This window comes from Heterocephalus glaber, unplaced genomic scaffold (assembly GCF_053883595.1).
Source record: "Heterocephalus glaber isolate CG9 unplaced genomic scaffold, H.glaber_assembly_v1.0 deba00000281, whole genome shotgun sequence".
NCBI lineage: Eukaryota > Metazoa > Chordata > Mammalia > Rodentia > Bathyergidae > Heterocephalus > Heterocephalus glaber.
The window spans coordinates 12,122,968-12,140,812 of record NW_028258139.1 but is presented as its reverse complement, the minus strand read 5'-3'; the positions used below and the strand labels follow the sequence as shown (position 1 = coordinate 12,140,812).

Sequence of the window (17,845 nt, the reverse complement as noted above, 5' to 3'; positions counted from 1 at the left end):
TCACCAGGAACCAGGGCACAGGTTTGCCCTTTGGGTAAAGTTAATTCTTGTTTGGTTGGTTTTTTTGGTACTGGGGATTGAACTCAGGACCTTCCACTTGCAAGGCAGGCGGCGGAACCCACTGAGCTAAATCCCTGGCCCAGGTAAAGTTAATTCTTTACCACACAGCGGTCTTGAAGACTACAGACCAGTTGTACTACAGTTCTGTTGTACAACAAGGTAGGGGAACCATGGTCCTTGGGCCAAATGCAATCACCCAGGATGCAGCTGCTTGTTGTGTCAGTAAAGCTTTATCAGAATACGAAGTGCCCATGTCATCCCCGAAGAAGTAGAGTTGCCACAATGTCATAGAGACCACAAGGTCAGAGCCTAAAACAGTTACTGTCTAACCGATGCGGAATCTTTCTGGTGACCGTCTCTCACTGGGGCTGTCTTGTTTGTGAGGTCTGATTCAGGTGATGTGCTTTTGTTGGGAACACTGCTGAAGTGACTCATGCTGTATTCGCAGTGTCCAGTCAGGCATATGATCTTTGTCTTAAATTTTAGCATTTTCCTCCTTGTTATTGATAAGTGCCCAGGAGTGACACTTTGAGATGATGTTAGTGTCTGTCCTGTGCCCCTCCTACCTACCCACTTAATATTGCCAGATACTTTTTGGGTGAATTTATTATTTGAGGTTTTTTTTTTGCTTTTTGTTTTTTTGGTACTGGGGATCGAACTCAAGACCTTGCGCTTGCAAGACAGGCATGGTGCCACTGAGCTAAATCCCCAGCCCATTATTCTGCTTTTTTGAGACAGGGTCTCAATATATAGCCCAGGCTGGCCTTGAACTCAAAGTAATCCTTTTCCCTCATCCTCCAAGGTGCTGCAATTATAGGTGTGTACCACCACACCTGGCGTGAATTATTAATAGCTGTCAAAGAATGATTTTTCTAATTCAGTCTTTCCATCAACATTTATTGTCCATCTTCCTATAAGGAAGTTTCTCTTCTCCCATTTATGAATTATTCACACTATTCGGGACTCAGGGATTTTATGTTATCGAGTGTGCTACTGCCTGTATCATTTTGCAAATACTTCCAGGGTTAACCCAAAGGAGTCCCTTCAACCAGGCTTTTATGTCCCTCCTCTTTTTTATTTCCAACATTTTATTGTGAAAAAATTGAAACAGCAAAGTTGAAAATGCTCTCCAGTATCCCAATATACTCACCCCTAGATTTTACTGTTAACTTTCCCTACCCTCTGGCTCAGCTCGCTTTTTTGAGTGGTTTGAACCCAGAGAATGCTCTGGGCCCGTCCTTCTCATTTCCTGCCCTGCCCTGCCCTGGGATTAGCTGGTGCCTTTGGGTGGAGAATGGCTGCATATCCTTGTCTCTCACAGACCAGAGCAGGGTGTCTGAAATGCACATCCCCTAACCTACTTATGTCTATCCTCAGATAGCAAAGACCACAAACTACAGATACCTCCCCTCCCTGAATGATCATTCTCATTTTCTCCCTTTGTATTTGGGACATCCTTGGTTCTTATGAAGGCAACCACCTCCCTCACCTCTGGGACTGTACTGCTTAGGAAGGAGGGATGCCTGGGCACCCAGGCATGCCTTGCAGTGCCAGGTTCCTGCTGGCCCTCTGTGTCTGCCTAGGATGGGCAGGAAGACCCAGCTTGTGGAGCGCAGGTCTCAGCGGGAGGGTATGGCCTTACTTTTTTTTTTTTTTGGTACCGGGGATTGAACTGGGACCTTGCACTTTCGAGGCAGGCAGTAGAACCACTGAGCTAAATCCCCAGCCTCTGGGCTTACTTTCTGACACATCTTCCTTCCTCTCCTGGATGCCTATGGGTGTCAGGCTGAGGCTGACTTGCAGAGAAGTCCCAAGTAGAAGGACCAAAATGTGCCCATGAGCTCACGGCAGGGTGCCAGGGATGAGGAGAGACCTCAGCGGGCCTTGGGGAATGAGGGACTGCACAGGAGCTCCAGTTCCTGGGACCTGGCTGAGGCTGCCTCTGCCCACAGGTCCCTGAGGATCGGCCTGCACATCTCCCTGGACTACTGGTGGTGTACCAATGTCATCCTTCGAGGGGTGGAAGAGGTCTGTCCTCATCCTGGGCATGTGGGAACATACTGGGGGTGGCAGGAGCTGGGGGGCTAAGGAGGTGGCCACCTCCTCCATCCTCCCCTCCATGCTTGTGGTCAGAACAGCCCGGGATACATGGAGGTGATGTCGGCATGTCACCAGCGGGCAGCTGATGCCCTGGTGACAGGGGCCATCCGCAATGGCGGCCTGTATGTGAAGCTGGGCCAGGGGCTGTGCTCCTTTAACCACCTGCTGCCACCAGAGTACATCAGGACCCTTCGTGTATTGGAGGATAGGGCCCTCACACGTGGCTTCCGGGAGGTGAGCTCCACCCATGGGAAGGTAGGGGACAAGGACTGCCACTGTTGCTGCAACACGTGTTTCCACCAGGTGGATGACTTGTTCCTTGAAGACTTCCGAGCACTGCCCCAGGAGCTCTTCCAGGAGTTTGAGTACCAGCCAATGGCTGCTGCGAGCCTGGCACAGGTGCACCGTGCCAAGCTGCAGGATGGCACCACTGTGGCCGTAAAGGTACCTGGGCTGCATGTGCAGGGGTAGGCTTTTGGCATGGTGGCCATCCTGGTCCTACACACAGCCTATCCCTCCCAGGTGCAGTACATTGACCTGCAGGACCGCTTTGAGGCAGATATACACACACTGGAGCTCCTGCTGCGGCTCGTGGAGCTCATGCACCCCAGCTTTGGCTTTAGCTGGGTCCTGCAGGTAGCATCGCCCCAGCAGGCGGGAGCCACGTCCTGTAGGTGGTGGGTAGGAACTGGGCCTGGACCTTGGCTGTCTGGCTGCAGGATCTGAAGGGGACCCTGGCCCAGGAGCTGGACTTTGAGAATGAGGGCCACAATGCAGAGCGCTGTGCGGAGGAGCTGAAGCACTTCCACTACATTGTGGTCCCCCAAGTGCACTGGGACAAGTCCAGCAAGGTAAGCTGGGTGGCTCCTTTGGAGGGTGGGCAACACGTCTACTGAGCTCAGCCTCTCACTCTCTCCCAGCGTGTGCTGACAGCTGACTTCTGTGATGGATGCAAGATCAATGATGTGGAGGCCATCAGGAGCCAGGGGCTGGCAGTGCAGGATGTGAGTGCTGTATGCAGGGTAGGGTAGTGGTGCTGCCTGTGCCTACTGCATGTCCCGTCCTTCCCCCAGGTAGCAGAAAAGGTGATCCAGGCTTTTGCTGAGCAGATCTTCTATACGGGCTTCATCCACTCTGATCCCCACCCTGGCAATGGTAGGAAATCACCCCATAGTAGGGTCTTGGTGGGGGTGGCGTGAGCTGATGTGCTGTGTCCCTAGTTTTGGTGAGGAGGGGTCCAGATGGGAAGGCGGAGCTGGTGCTGTTGGACCACGGGCTCTACCAGTTCCTGCATCAGAAGTAAGTGGGGGTAGGTGGGGGCCGGGCAAAGCTCTTCCTGGGCCCATCTCCCTGCACTGGGATGTAGGCTCACTGCCAGGCTCCCACAGGGACCGGGAATCCCTGTGCCAGCTGTGGCGAGCCATCATTCTGAGGGACGATGCAGCAATGAAGGCACACTCAGCTGCACTTGGTGTACAAGGTGAGGGTGGTTGCTGGCTGCCAGGGTGGGCAGGTGGGGCCCGCTGCAGGACTGGATGCAGAGCCTGCTCAGACTGTACCTCTCCAGACTACATGCTGTTCTCCGAGGTGCTCATGCAGCGGCCTGTGCACCTACAGCGGCTGTGGAGCTCCCACCTCCTGAGCCACGAGGAGGCAGCCTACATGCAGAACATGGCCCGAGACCACTTTGAGAGTGTCATGCAGGTGCTCAAGGCAATGCCACGGCCCATGCTGCTTGTACTGCGCAATATCAACACCGTGCGCGCCATCAACGTGGCCCTTGGCACCCCTGTGGACCGCTACTTCCTCATGGCCAAGAGGTTGGTAACCTGAAGGGTAGCCTGGGGTCAGGTCAGGTCAGTGGCTTATACACGTCTGATACAGCGCTGTTCGGGGCTGGAGCCGCCTGGCAAGTGCAATGTACCAGGGCATCTATGGCAGCAGCCTCCTCCGCCATGTCAGGGTCATCTGGGAGACATTCAAGTTTGAGGTGGCCCTCAGGTGAGTAGGCACATAGGACTGGTTCGGTGGGTGGTCAGAGCCTGCTCCCCATAGCCCATGACCCCTTGGTCCTGCCACCCAGGCTTGAGACCCTGACCATGCGACTCACCGCCTTCCTGGTTCGTGTTCTTGTCCACCTGGGCTTTCTAACCTGGACTGAAGAGCTCTACCAGTACCTGGAGACGTAGGCCCCAGGGCTAGCAGTATGGACACCCCATACCCTGGGGCTCTGACAACAAAATGACCACACACTTTTCTCAAAGAAATTGTTCTCCTTGTATTTTGTACAAAAAAGGGCAAGAGGTGGTGTATATGGGTGAGCAGCATCAGGGCTAGAAGTGGGCAGTGACTCGGTCTGTCTCCAGCAAGTCATCCAGGATCTGTGGAACGAAGGAGGTCAGGGCAAGACCTGAGTAGGGTGGGAACAGGCTGAGGTGAACAGGCAGGCACCAGGGTGCTCACAATGTCCGGCGTCGTGCCAATCTTCTTAGCCAGCTCACCACGTTCCATGGTGCTGAGGTACAGGTACCGGTTAAGCAGCTCCCCATCGAGGACATTACGCACAGCGTTCTGCAGAATGCGCCGGTCTACATGCAACATCCTGGGGAAGGGGGGCATTTGGTGGGGGTCAGGGCAGACCTAGCAGGGGGAATGGAGCTGGGGAGGCAAGCAATGGCAGGTGCTCACCGGAAGGCACGGGGGTTGAGGCCGGCATGGTGGGGTAGCATGGTGGTCAATGCATTCTGCAGCATCAGCAAGCGCCGGTAGGTCTTCTCCTGCATGGGTAGCAGGAGCCCAATGCCACCATCCAGTGTGGCTGGAGGATCAGAGGGCACAGTGTGAGCCGTGCTGCCACCCCCACCTTGGGGACACCTTCCCCGGCACTCACCAAACCATGTGATGTGCTTATTCTCCCACACAACTGATTTCTTGCTGGGTCCCTCAGAAGCCCCCCGGCACGGAGTCCTCCAGAAGGTGTTCACATGGGCTCCCACATGGAAGTCTGCCCGGCGCAGCAGGCGCATGCCTCCAAAACTCTCCTTGGCTAAGCCAGAGGGACTCAGGTCACTGTCAACCCAGGACCCAGTGCCCAGCGATGGAGGTGGGGGTGGGGCACTCACCTTCAGGCAGGTACATGTACACCATAAGGTTTCGGTCTCGGTCAGACACTGAGGACAGAGGCCCAGAGTCAGCCCCAGTGATGCTCCGAATCACAGCCCCAACAGCACTCACCCAGGAGGCCCCTGCATGCTTACCCAGAAAGCCAAGCTGGGCATTGTCCACCATGAAGTCCACACTATACACCTCCAGGGGCTTGGCATCCTGGGGAAGGGAGGAGAGGTCAGGCTGGACCTTGGGCTGGTGCCCACCCCCACTAAGCCATGCAGAGTACCCGGGACACCAGGCTCAGTGTCTTGCTCTCCTCCTGGTAGCGTAGCAGTGAGATGCTCTTCATGACATCTGCAGCCAGGATAAAGTTTTTGACACTGATCATCTGGTGGATATATAGCTGTGTATCGATGAAGGCCATGCCTGTCAGCTCACTGGCCCGGAGGCTCCACAGGAAGATCTGTGGGGAGGGTGGGGGTGAGCAAAGGCAGATGGTACACGCAAGGGTGGGTGGGGTGGGCATGGGTAACAGACCTTCTGGCCGATGGCTGATACCAGGTGGCCATTGCAGTGGCACAGGGCTGTCACAGGCCCCTTCTGCTCTTTCTCATACAGGACCTTGAACTTGTTCTTGGTTAGGGGCTGGCCAGGCTCGGGCACCACCTCGATCACATCCATGATCAGGATCTAGGCGAAGGGACACGTAGAGATGGCAGAAGGGCTGCCAGGTGCTGCCTGCTCCTACCCACCAGTCCCTTACCCGTCCTCGGCACGTGACCTCCTCCCCCTGCATGAGGCAGGTCCCAGCAGCCACATAGCCCTTTAGGCCTGACACAGTCTCCTCACTGCGCAGAGACACTGTCTTCATGCATGTGACGTGTTCCCACTCCTCCAGCTCAATCCTGCACAAGGTCAGGCCTCCTTAGAGGACATCCCAGCAAGCATACCCTGGCAAGCAAGCCACAGCCCCCACTCAGGCCCAGTCTTACCTGGCATTGGGAATGGCCTCCCAGCTAACTGGGGAGATGAGCTGGATAGAAAAGGCCTCCTGCTGTGGGTGGATGTACCTGTCATCTGGAGGGATGGGGGAGGTGGTGGTCAGAGCTAGCCCTGAACACAGCCCACCCATCCCCTGCACCACGCACCTCTCTCAATGGCCTCAAACTCCTTTTCTTCCCCTGTCATGCGTGGAATGCGGGTGCATGGTGTGCTGGTGCTGGTGGCCACAGCATACACCTAAGGGGTTAGGGATGTCACACACAAGGCCAGGCCAGGAAGAGAGTGAGAAAGGTGTGTGGGGTGGGCTGGGAAACAGACCTTGGACTCCACGTGGTAAGCCACATAGTGGGCCGTGCAGCGCAGAGGGATCTTCCTGACAGGCCATGGGGCATCATAGGACAAATAAGCAGGCAGGACACTGATCCTCAGCTCACCCTAAGAGTGAGGGTCAATGAGGCCTGGGACAGCCAAGGGCATGGTGGGCAGATGCAGGCCACCTTGGCTCTGCCAGAGCAGGGGCAGGCCAGGGGCCACTGTGCCCAGTGAGGGCCTGGAGGGTGGCCAGGTCCCTCTCTTCCCATTCACAAGCTCCCATCTATTCTCCTAGGCTCACCTCAGGCTGGGGAACACTAGCATGGTATGGGAAGACTTTGGCCCAGAGGACACTGGATACTGCTGGGAAAGGAGGCCCCACAGACTAGAAAAATAGGCAGGAAAGTCTCCGCGCCAAGGGCTACAAGAAAATGTAGATACTGCCCCTACCAGGGCCTCTGGGAGGCATTTGCCTTGTCAGTGAGAGTCCCTGAGTGACCCAGGGAGTCCCTGCTGCTAACTGGGTGGCATGGGCGAGAGGTTCAGAAAAGGCATGTGCTTGTCTCAAACGTCAATGCAGCAACTACAGGCAGAAAGGGAGCTAAAGCCAGCTCAGCTTGGCTTTGGAGTAGGGCTTTCCATGTGTACACCGGGTGACCTCATCTCTGCCTCTACTCCCAACTGTCCCAGCCTCCGGACATTCTCGCTATGAAGGCCAGATCCCACCCTCCTCCAGACACCCATCCCAGGCTCTCTGGAGATGGCTGAGGGTCCCTCCTGCCCCAGATGTCAAGGGCCTCCATTCCCGGTACCTGGTCTGGCCCAGCATGGCCTTAGTGGCACTGAAAGGCAAACAGTCTGAGCCTTCCTACCTGTCGGTTGAAGTACAGGAAGCCCCGGGGGCAGTTGACATTGTGGAATGGGGCGAAGGAGTCAATGGGGCCATCAATGCCCATGGGGTGCAGCCGCAGGGCCCCTCGGCCAGTCACCAGGAGCCAGTGGGGTGAGGGGCCACAGATGAACACCTAGGGGCAGGCACCACGGGTCACTGTGACTAGGGTCCCAACCACCTTGACCTCCAGATTCCCACACAGCACCGACCTACCCCTGAATAGCCATAAATGTCCTCAAAGTAGCGGAAACGTGCTACACGGCCCCGGACCCCAGACCCCTCCTCAGTGCTGCCACCTTCTGCCTTCTTCTTGGATGGCTTTGGCTTCTTCTCACGGAAGTTGATGTTGTGGGGGACCTAGCAAAGGTCATAGTGAATACCAGGCTCTATGAGCCTGGACCCCCATGCTCCCCTTCATGCCTTAGCAGAGCCTGGTACCTTCTTGAAGCGGACTTTGAGGTTGCCCTGGCCAAGCTGGGAGTCGTGAGGGAAAGCCTCATAGATGAGCAGCTCCTGGTCCACGTGCACCTGGGGGACCAGAGACAGGGACAGGGCCATGAATGCAGGCAGGGCTTTCAAGGGCAGGCAGCCCACAGAGCACTCACCAGCAGGTAGGGCCTGCTCTGGCGACTCCCCAGCGCAACCAGCAACACCTCCTTGACCAGCGGCAGCTCGCCCTGGCGTGTGGCTTCCTCCTTGCGGGCCTCACCCTGCGTGGTGGGCTGTCCGGAGGAGCTGTCCACCAGGACTCGCTGCCCCACAGGGAAGTTCTTCACCAGGAACACCAGCCGCCAGTCTGGGAGTTGGTAGATCTGTAGAGGATGGAGGTTAGTGACAGGCAGCTGTGCTGGAGGGGCTGGGGTGCTGTGCAGGCACACCCACCTCCATGGTGCCATTCTCCCGCACCAGCAGGCACCAGTGGGTGGGCTCTGCCCGGAAGGGTGTGGGCTCTCGGTCAGCAGGGGGCTGGCTACTCCTCCGGGCCTCCTCCTTGCTAGGGCTGAAGAGGGAGCTGGAGTCCCCATACAGCATCTCCTCCTCATCGTCCACTGTGGGGCTGGGGGCCAAGAGACACATCACAGCTTGCCCTCGGGACCAAGGCCCCTACTCTCTGGCCCCCACGCACCTGGTCTCTGAGCCCAGGCCCTCGGCCTCCAAGCTGCTGCGGCCCCCCAGCTCATCGCGGGCACCACCCAGGCGGCTCTCTGTGGTGAACATGCCACTGACATCACGGTACAGGCACAGCGTGATCACCTTGGACTGCTGCAGGGAGAACAGGGCTCAGCCACAGCAGGAACAAGTGAGTGGGGGTACAGTAGGCATGGGGTAGGCAACCTACATGGTGCAGTGGGGGCTTGTGCAGTGCCAGGCGGTGGTGGCGGCCACCATAGGAATCGTTCTTCAGTAGGAACATGGTAACATGGCCCTCGGCACTCATGATGACCACATAGGGATCAGCCACTGCACACTGCACGATCGGGGCACCCAGGTCCACAGGGATGAAGTGCAGCTGATTCACTGTGGGCACAGGGTGGTCAGTCAATCCACATCCACCCGCACCCCGTAGAATGTACACTCCAGGATGTGTCCCCAAGGGCCCACCCACCTCCTTCCAGCAGACGGATGCCCAGTGGTGACACTTGGACAATGTAGCGATTGTCCCCAATGTTTCCGGCGAAGACCGTGGGGCCCTGGGTGGCAAAGCCACTGGTATCCAGCTCCATGATCTCCTGGCCCGTCTGTAGGATCTACAGATGGCAGCAGTGAGCTTTGTCCTCTCTGGGGACCCCAAGCCCCAGGCCCAGGCTCAGTCCTACCATGGTAGAGTCTTCCCGGCTCAGAATGAGAAACCCGTGTCTTCGCCCATCATCCTGTGCTTCAGGGGCACTAGGTTCCTGCTCTGAGCCCTCTGCCTTGGGTGTCTCCTCCTGTGAGGGCCAAAGATGGGTAGGGTGGAAGCCATGATCAGGTGATGCAACCATGTGGCTATGACCACCTGGACCAGGCTGTCCCCAGGCCACCACAACAATGGCCTACAGTATCCCAGCCTCCTCAGTTCACTCTTGACTACCTCCTCCTTACGCACAGGAGCGATGACTGTCCACATGTCATAGCAGCCAGGAAGTTCAAAGGTTGTCACCACCTGGGGACGGATACTCTTCTGGAATGAAGATGGGGTAGGATGGGGAGTCAGCCCATTCAGGTCCCCTGGAGTCCACCCCTCTCTCCCTCCCTCCTCCACACACCTGCAGCACTGACAGGGCCCCGTTCTTTCCATAACCAGAGCAAACCACAATCTCCAGGTCTGGCTCAGGGCTGTTCTGAAACTACAGGATGAGGTGAGGATGCTGTCCCCACCAGCCCCCCACCCAGGCCCAAGGCCCCTCAGGCACCTCTTCAGAGAGGAAGGCAGGTTCACCCACAGCAGCGTTGGCACAGGGTCCAATATTGAGCATGCTGTCACACACCTGTAGGCACAGCAGTTGTCAGGGGGGGACAGTGGGGCCGGGCACCCACTGCTATCTACCACCTCACATCAAAAGCACATTTTGCACAAACCTCAAAGGAGTAGGTGGCCAGCTGTGTGCCTGACTGAGCCTCGCTGCCATATACCTCAATCTCATCCACCTCGTCCTGTGGCACTGTCTTGTTCCCTGCGGCATGGCACACAAAGCCCCCTGAGCCTGGCCCTGGGCACTCCAGCTCTTCACCTGCCCAGCCCAGCGACTCACCTGCCCAGCCTGCTGCGGAGTCCACCCGCTTCTTCTTGGAGGGAGGCTCTTCCTATAAGGCCGGAGAGAAAAGTAAGCAGCCCCAGGAGGCTGCCCCACACAAAGGCAGTGACGGGATAGGCCGAGGGCTCCACCCAGTGGACACTCACCTTGTCAGCAGCCTCACGGACAGTGCTGGCCGGGGGTTCCTGCAACTTCTCCGTGTACTTGAGGAGGAGGGAGTTGCCCAAGCGAGAGCCCAGGAACAAGTACCCAGGCTCCATGGTGACCATCTGAGGGAGGACATGTGAGTGAAGGCAGGGCCATGCCTGGTTCCAGGGCAAGCCCCTCCCCGTCATCCCTACTCACACTGGTGGTGAGGACACTGGCAGCAGCCTTGTCAAAGTGGAACGCACGGACACTACGCATGCCATCAGTGATGAGAGTCAACACATAGCTGGGGGAGGGGAGGTGATCAGTGGGGGATGCAGTGCGTACTGAGTGAAGAAGGGGACCAGGGGCGTGGTGAGGAGTCAGGATAGGGAGCACTGAAGGGCCAGGGAGGGCATGTAGGGCCCCAGGGTGGACTGGACTGATGGGCTAGAGCTCACATCTCGCCACCCTTGAGGGAGATGACCATCTTGTCATAGGAGATGAAGGCAGCCTGTGCACAATCCAGAGTAATCCGCACGCCCTCCTGGGTGCCTGTGGGAAGGACAGTCAGGCCACCTGGAGGCCCGCCCTCCCCCCTCCCCTCCCCCAGCCACTGCACTCACGCAAGGGGAAAGCGGTGGTGCCCGTGGTGAGGCTGTTGAGCGCCACGCCGTATGGGGGGACGCTCTGGTTCAGGTACAGCAGTGAGTTGACTGCGAAGATCACTACCCCACCTGGAGGCGGACACAGGCTGGTAAAGCAGGCTTAGTGGCCCCAGCCCATAACCACTCAGCTCCGCTCGGGCCTCACCTATGGGCTTGGGCACAGCCAGTGCCTGGGTACAGTCGAAAGGCAGGCTAGTGAGGGACCAGATGACAGGATGGACCTTCTGTGTGATGTTCAGCGAGATGGCCACAATAGAGCATGTGTCCTGCCTCACAGCCACCCGCCTGGAGCAGGAGGTAGGTCAGCCAGAACCAGTGGCCCCAGACCCTCCCTCTGAGGGAGCCACACACTGCACCCCCTCCCTCTGGCCTGCTCAAGGCAGAGGCAGCCAGGAGTGCACAGCTCAGGGGCCTCCAAGGCTCACCCGGGCCAGGTCTGGTTGGGCTCGAACAAGATGAGCAGGGTGGGCTCGTAGTAGCCGTGCAGGAACTGCAGGTCGACAATGTTGAGCAGCTTCTCATCCAGGGCCCGCACATCAATGATGTAACTGGGTAGGAAGCTGGACCTCTGCCTGGGGGCCAGAGGGATCAGAGGAGGTGTGAGGATGGGGCAGAGGGGAACTAGGTGCCGTAGTCACACTGCTGGCACTCACCCCTCACCCACAAGCCCTTCATGCTCCTCAGCCAGGCTCTCCCTCCGGAAGGGCAGCACCACCAGCCGTGTGCCGTAGATGAGCATGGCTGCACAGCGCCCATCCGGGTCCACTCGCACTCGAGGTGTGTGTACGTTCTGCACGAACCCATCCTGGGGACAGAAAAGTGTCAGCCTGGCTGCAGAGCAGGACCCAGGAGAGCACCAGGGCAGGGAGGGGGTCAGGGCTAAGCCTACCCGTAGCTCAGGCTCTTCAAAGTAGTGCAAGGACAGGGTCTTCAGGTCATGGGTGCCCGGGTCATATTCCACCACTGACAGCTGGGGACAGGAGGTCAGAGCTGTGGCCCACACACCACCAGCCCTGCAGGCACCAGCAGCCCCTCACAGCACTTCCCCCACAAGCCCTCCAGTGCCCAGGACCTCCCCACCACACCCCTGCTCACCTTCGCATCCTTGAAGCTGAGGAGCAGGGCATCCCGCTTGGCACCCGCCAGCTGCACACTGGCCATGGACATGACATTGCCGAAGAAAGAGAAGGAGGCCACCAGCTCCAGCTTCTCCCGATGGGACTTCCCCTCTGGGGAGGGCCAGGGTCTGAACACCTGCGCCCTGATCACTGCACACCCCCAGGCAGGGACAGGGCAAACCTCCACACTCACCTGTGGTCTTGTCATTCTTGGTCAGACCCTGCCAGGGGGAGAAGAGGGGAAAGAGAGTTGCCACTCATCTGGAAGCCTTTGGCCCCTGCCACCAGGAAGCTCTGCCTAAATGGTCTCCTCAGTGGGCCATGTGCAAGCCAGGTGCATGGACAAAGCTGTACACACCCTCACACACCAATGCTCGCAGCCTGCCCATGGGCTCCCCAGGAAGCCCCTGCCTCAGCTTCCCAAGAAGGCCATCCCATACCACATCCCATACCTCTGCCCCCAAGCCTGGCTAACTTTGGACATACAGACAATACTGGCCCTCACCCAGGCCCAACACAGGCAGCGCAAAACATACTTCGGCCACAGCTACAACAGGCAAGACTGTCAGGAGGCCCTGAAGAGCCAGTACATGGTAGGGGCTATGGTTCCAGCACTTGGGAGGCCAAAGTGGAAGAATCACTTGAGCCCAGGAGGTCCCAGACTACATAGCGAGAACCAGTCTCAAAGAGGGAAACAAGGGGCCAGGGATTTAGCTCAGTGGTTCCGCCGCCTGCCCTGCAAGCCCAAGGACCCGAGTTCGATCCCCAGTACCAAAAAAAAAAGAGGTAAACAAAGGAAGCTCTAAGCTCTTCTCAAGATCAGGTGTCCTTGGGTCAGGATCCTCTTCACTCCCATAGAGCTACACATGTGCTAAATCCCCAGGGATACATTCAAGACAGCTGCAAAGGAGAGCTGCTCTGAAGTACCCTGTGCCCTCCTGGTCTGGTCCTGGCAATGACTGGTCACTTCTGTCTTGGTCTCCTATAGCATGAACTACTGAAAGTGGCTTGGCTACCCTGAGGCCACCACTCTGCCAGGAAGGCCACGTGGGGGCAGAGTGGGAGGGAGGAGGCACGGACACACCTGGCCCTTTTCTGCTGTGTGCTATCCCAACCCAAGACACAGGTATGTGTGACTATGACTGCCTGTGGCTGGCTGTCCTGGGCAGCTTGTCCACACAGCAACTATAACTAGGCTGAGCCCTCCCTTCATTATCTCCACCCCTGGCCCTCTCTTGCTTCACTATCTGGTGCACGGTGCACTGACCTGTAAAGGGCCAGAGAACAAACAGCTGTGGCTCTGTAGCCATACCTGGTGCCTTAAGGATCCTCCTTTGGAATGTTCTATGTCCATTAAAAATGTAAAAGCCTCGGGGCCAGGGGTTTAGCTCAGTGGTTATGCTGCCTGTCTCCCAAGTGCAAGGACCCGAGTTCGAGTTCAAGTTCGATCCCCGGTACCAAAACAACAACAACAACAACAAAAAATGTAAAAGCCTCCCTAACTCCTGTGGGCAGTGACTGATGAGTAGACACTGCGCTGCTACTTCTCTTATCTCTGGACTACTTCCTGGTTCTGGGGAACTGAACCCAGGACCTTTGCATTGAGCTATAGCCTATTTTAATCTTGAGACAGGGTCTCACTAAGTCACTAAATTACACATGCTGGACTTGAATTTGTAATCCTCCTGTCTTAGCCTTCCCTTATTTTTAAGAAAATGCTCTTTAGCCAGGTGTGGTGACACACACACCTATGATTCCAGCACTTGGGAGGCTGAGGCAGGAAAAGGAAAAAAAAAAAAGGAAAGAAGCTAGGCATAGTAACATACTAATCCCAGCACTCAGGAGGCTGAATCAGAAGGATACTACATAGCAAGACCCTGTCTCAAAATAACAAAACAAAAACAACAACAACCACCAAGAAAAGAATTAATAAAAAGAGAGACAAGGGGGAAAAACGAATTGAGATGTGTTATGAACATGTACCAAGTCTCCACAATGAATTAATCATTATGCACTCCAAACATGTACTAATAAAAACTTTTTTTAGATAAAAAAAGGTTGAAGGGAAGAAAGAAGGAAAAACTGCTCTTTCCATGCTAGTTATTGGTCTATTTCTTTGCTTCCTTTTGCACAAATCTCTTTCGGACAATTGTCTGGGTTCACTGTATTCTCCTTCATGGAACTCTCTACCCTCCTACAACTGGGCTGCATCCCCACCTGTCCCCAGACCACCCTGTCCCTGTCACATCAGGCTGAACAGTAGAGGCCCCAGTACCAGAGCCCTGCCTGAGTTTTCCTTCCTACCTCCCTGGCCAGGTCCTCTCCAACTCTTCAATGGCTCTCCTCTTAATGCCGGGGTTCCTTATCCTTGGCCGTCTCGTGAGGAACCTCACCAGCTTTGGAGGGCAGACAGCAACCACAGGCTGAAGACCTCAACTTTGCCTGAGCTCAGACCCTACTCCTGCCCCTCCACAATGCCAGCTGACAGGAAATCAGAGGTGGCTGGTGCCTGAGACAGACTCAATAACCCTGCCCCTACACGCAGGCTTCTACAGCCCCTACACGGTACCAGGGTTGCTCAGCATGACCAGTACAACAGGGCAGGAGTGACAGTGGTCAGTCCTGGTACTCTCTCACTCTAGGCCGTCTGTCTGCTGCACTGTGAGCCCATGGAGAGGTGTATGAAGGAGGAATGAGGCCTCCTGCTGACAGCCAAGTGAGAGTGTAGGAAGCAGAGACTCCCACCAAGTGGAAGCTTCAGAGGCTCACAGCCCTGCCTCATGGGAGAAGCAGAGCACCTAGCTAAGCCACTTCCAATTACAAACTTGAGCAGTAGTAAGTTGAGCTTCTAAAGTTTTGAGGTAATTTGTTATGCAGCAGACAAAAGCTAATACAATGTCCGGAAGTGAAATCCTTAGTCCCATTCCACCCACAGTCTTCTCCACCCCATAGAATAGCAACAACACCCCTTCAAGGGCTCAGACTTAAGCTCAGACCTGCTGTGCACAGGCCCTGGCAAAACCTTGATGTCACCTTCAGGTGTTTTCTTTCACACCTCACCCCTGTCCATTCCCATCACCTCCATGGCCATCATACTGTCCAAGACACCACTGCCTCTCACCTAAGGGCTACAGCCACCTAACTGGTCTCCTTGCCCCCTATGGACTCTCTTCAACATGGCACCCAGGGGCAGGGATCTAGCTCAGTGGTTCTGTCACCTGCCTCACAAGTGCAAGGACCCAAGTTCGATCCCTGGTACCAAAAAAAAAAAAAAAAAAAAACCACATGGCAGCCGGAGTGACTCTCAGAAAACATGTTAGGTCCAATGACTTCTCTGCCAAAATTCCAAGTTGTGCATGGCACACTGGAACCCCACTCCCACCCTGTCTCCTCTCCCACCTGCTCTCCCCTCCTCTCTCCTCCCTTCTTCCCTCTCCCTCCTGCCACATGACCTCTGCTGGAACTGCTCCACCTAGAACCTCTCTGCCTGACTTGCATAGGCTTCTCCATTACGTCCTCCTTTTTAAAAATCTCACCTTCCCAAAGAGGCAACATTTAACACCACAGCCTGTCTCCTCACTCCCATCCTGCCCAACCGTTTTCACAACACCATTCATCTCTCACACACATTTTACTGGCTATGCATGGCCTGTTGTCCAGAGTTCAAGCTCCACAGGGCAAGTATCTCTGACTGTAGTGTGTATTAACATCTCACCAGCTGACTTAATAGAGACTTAATAAATATCTGCTGAAAGACAAATGAATTCCAGTGGACTGTGAATCCATTTGTTAAAAATGTAACAGTAGGGCCAGGGATTTAGCTCAGTGGTTCCGTCTCCTGCCTCGAAAGTGGAAGGACCTGAGTTCGATCCCTGGTACCAAAAAAAAAAAAATGTAACAGTGTATGACAGTAGTGCACAACTGTTACCCTTGCCACTCAGGAGGTAGAGGTGGGAGGACTGAAAGTTCAAGGGCAGCCTGGCAATTTAGGAAGACTCTGTATCAGTCATAAAGCACTTGTCCAGCATGCATCAGTCCCCACTACTGGGAAAAAAGAAAAAGGAATGATGATTTAATAACAGTTTCAATTTGTAAAATTCTACTGGCAACAGGGAAGAAAAACTTTTACTACAGTTAAAAATTTGGGCCAGGCGTGGCACATGCCTGTAATCCCAACACTCAAGAAGCTGAGGCAGGAGGACTGCCATGAGTTTGAGGCCAGTCTGGGCTACACAGTGAGTTCAAGGCCAGCCTGAATTACATAGCAAGACCCTGTCTCAAAAGAAACAAACAAAATCAGATCTTTCAAAAATGGGAAAATCAGTTTCAAAACATAGCCAAAGATGCTCTCCTTTGATGTGATGCTATGTATTTTGAGTTTCACAAGTTCACTTGCAGGAATTCTTCAGCTGGACATGGTGGCACACGGCTGTCATTCCATCACTCTGGGAAGGTAAAGCAGGAAGACTGCAAGTTCAGATCCAGCCTGGGCAATTTGGCCACTTAGTGAGACCCTGTCTCAAAATAAAATATAATAAAAAGAGCTGGGGAAGTATCTCAGTGCAAAGGCCCTGCATTCAATCCCCACTACTGGAGAAAAAAACCCCAAAATCAACAACACAAATGTCTCATTTAGTTCTTGATATTAAAGCTAAGGACTGACTTCAAAGCTTTTCTAGTGGGGATGGAGGAGGTGTGGATGCTAAGGACTGAACCCAGGGCTTCACAAATGCTAGGCAAGCACTCTAACACTGTGCTACATGCCCAGTTCTTCCTAACTTTTATCCCCAAAACTTAAGCCAAGTCTTTTTAATGACATATCCAAATACAAAGCTCTCACTAAAATATTCTATTCTTTTCTGTTTTGCTTGTTTTGGGATGGATTATCAGCAAAGCTAGGCACATTTCATCCACAAATACACGTGCTACATGGGTACTGTGGACAGGCCGCCTCCCTCAGCTTGGTTCTCTATTGGTGTCAGCCCCTATTCAAAACCCTTTTGGTGGCTTCTCTCTGCTTTGGAGGGCACAGTCGTGGCCGCAGGTCCCTCCAGCCCACACACTGCACACACCACCTGCAAGTGCTCTGGGCTGTGCACAGGCTGTTTCCTCCCCTGCTTGGAACACCTCTCTTGCCTTCCCCATCCCTGACCAGCCTAAGTGTTACTCCTCTCTGAAGAACCTAATAAGCTGCCTCTTGCAAGAAGAAGTCTTTCTGGACCAACTCCATTCTCTCTGGTAGTCAAAGCACCCAAGTTTCCTCCCATCCCATTGATGAGTTTGTCCCCTTTTACTATATCTCTTGCTAGTAGTCTGTCCCCCTCTACGCCCAACCCCTTGCCCCTTTAGGTAGGAATGCTCTTCCCTCAACAAATTCCTGCTCTACCTCACCCAGCCTACCTCGGCGTCGCGGTTCAGGCGGTACACGTAGAGCTGCGAGGTCCCGGCTACCACGAGATTGCGCTCGCTGTTGTTGAAGAAGTTGCAGTACATCGCGAACTCGAGGCCGGTTGGCGGGTGCGCCTGCTTGTACACGGCGTACATGGCGCCGTCACCGCCGCCGCGGCCCGCCCAGTGCCTCCACTAGGGGAACCTTGATCGTGGTGATTTTGCCCAGCTACACGGAAGCCAAGCTCTAAGAATCCAGGCTCCCACACCTGCTCAGTCCGCCCGGCGGGAAACAAGCAACTCAGAGGACCCGGACGTTGGAGGACTCTGCCCGGC

The 17,845-nt window shown here is 55.3% G+C and overlaps 2 protein-coding genes across 10 annotated transcripts in view; one reads left to right on the top strand and one right to left on the bottom strand.

Moving 5' to 3' along the window:
- Nucleotides 1–4,427, top strand: part of Adck5 (aarF domain containing kinase 5) — a 15,947-nt gene extending 11,520 nt beyond the window's left edge. For 2 of the 5 annotated variants that reach the window (XM_087186369.1, XM_087186377.1), the window contains 12 exons: nucleotides 2,013–2,088; nucleotides 2,194–2,394; nucleotides 2,464–2,604; nucleotides 2,683–2,796; nucleotides 2,880–3,011; nucleotides 3,081–3,164; nucleotides 3,234–3,315; nucleotides 3,381–3,459; nucleotides 3,549–3,640; nucleotides 3,713–3,980; nucleotides 4,045–4,161; nucleotides 4,244–4,427. In XM_087186369.1, the coding sequence (XP_087042495.1) occupies nucleotides 2,013–2,088; nucleotides 2,194–2,394; nucleotides 2,464–2,604; nucleotides 2,683–2,796; nucleotides 2,880–3,011; nucleotides 3,081–3,164; nucleotides 3,234–3,315; nucleotides 3,381–3,459; nucleotides 3,549–3,640; nucleotides 3,713–3,980; nucleotides 4,045–4,161; nucleotides 4,244–4,349 (1,492 nt within the window). In that variant the 3' untranslated portion in view covers nucleotides 4,350–4,427. The remainder of the gene's footprint in view (nucleotides 1–2,012; nucleotides 2,089–2,193; nucleotides 2,395–2,463; nucleotides 2,605–2,682; nucleotides 2,797–2,879; nucleotides 3,012–3,080; nucleotides 3,165–3,233; nucleotides 3,316–3,380; nucleotides 3,460–3,548; nucleotides 3,641–3,712; nucleotides 3,981–4,044; nucleotides 4,162–4,243) is intronic. The other 3 variants (XM_004837717.3, XM_087186386.1, XM_087186387.1) reach the window with 3 other exon arrangements.
- On the bottom strand, nucleotides 4,414–17,845 carry Cpsf1 (cleavage and polyadenylation specific factor 1). Of its 5 annotated transcripts, none has more exons than XM_004837720.4 (37): nucleotides 17,522–17,845; nucleotides 12,315–12,342; nucleotides 12,099–12,232; nucleotides 11,893–11,973; nucleotides 11,657–11,808; nucleotides 11,429–11,575; nucleotides 11,149–11,288; nucleotides 10,962–11,072; nucleotides 10,797–10,890; nucleotides 10,555–10,642; nucleotides 10,356–10,478; nucleotides 10,207–10,258; nucleotides 10,034–10,128; nucleotides 9,868–9,942; nucleotides 9,721–9,801; nucleotides 9,546–9,635; nucleotides 9,292–9,402; nucleotides 9,081–9,222; nucleotides 8,814–8,992; nucleotides 8,601–8,737; nucleotides 8,357–8,531; nucleotides 8,080–8,286; nucleotides 7,913–8,002; nucleotides 7,688–7,831; nucleotides 7,455–7,607; nucleotides 6,589–6,705; nucleotides 6,417–6,507; nucleotides 6,261–6,345; nucleotides 6,032–6,173; nucleotides 5,806–5,958; nucleotides 5,555–5,731; nucleotides 5,418–5,484; nucleotides 5,283–5,330; nucleotides 5,051–5,206; nucleotides 4,849–4,978; nucleotides 4,624–4,762; nucleotides 4,414–4,541 (listed from the first exon to the last, which is right to left on the bottom strand). In XM_004837720.4, the coding sequence occupies exons 1-37, from the start codon at nucleotides 17,663–17,665 to the stop codon at nucleotides 4,494–4,496; spliced, it is 4,326 nt and encodes a 1,441-aa protein (XP_004837777.1). In that variant the 5' UTR covers nucleotides 17,666–17,845; the 3' UTR covers nucleotides 4,414–4,493. The 5 variants fall into 5 exon arrangements, with proteins under 5 accessions (XP_004837777.1, XP_004837779.1, XP_004837778.1 ...); XM_004837722.4 differs by having other exon boundaries at nucleotides 4,662–4,762; XM_004837721.4 differs by having other exon boundaries at nucleotides 9,561–9,635.

Bases quoted from the DNA above. Each gene is read 5' to 3' on its own strand.
- Cpsf1 (XM_004837720.4), bottom strand. From the start codon at position 17,665: ATGTACGCCGTGTACAAGCAGGCGCACCCGCCAACCGGCCTCGAGTTC. The intron at 12,343-17,521 runs GTAGGCTGGGTG...TCCCCCTGGCAG, and splicing joins GCCTGAACCGCGACGCCGAG to GGTCTGACCAAGAATGACAA. The intron at 6,508-6,588 runs GTCTGTTTCCCA...CTAACCCCTTAG, and splicing joins CTTACCACGTGGAGTCCAAG to GTGTATGCTGTGGCCACCAG.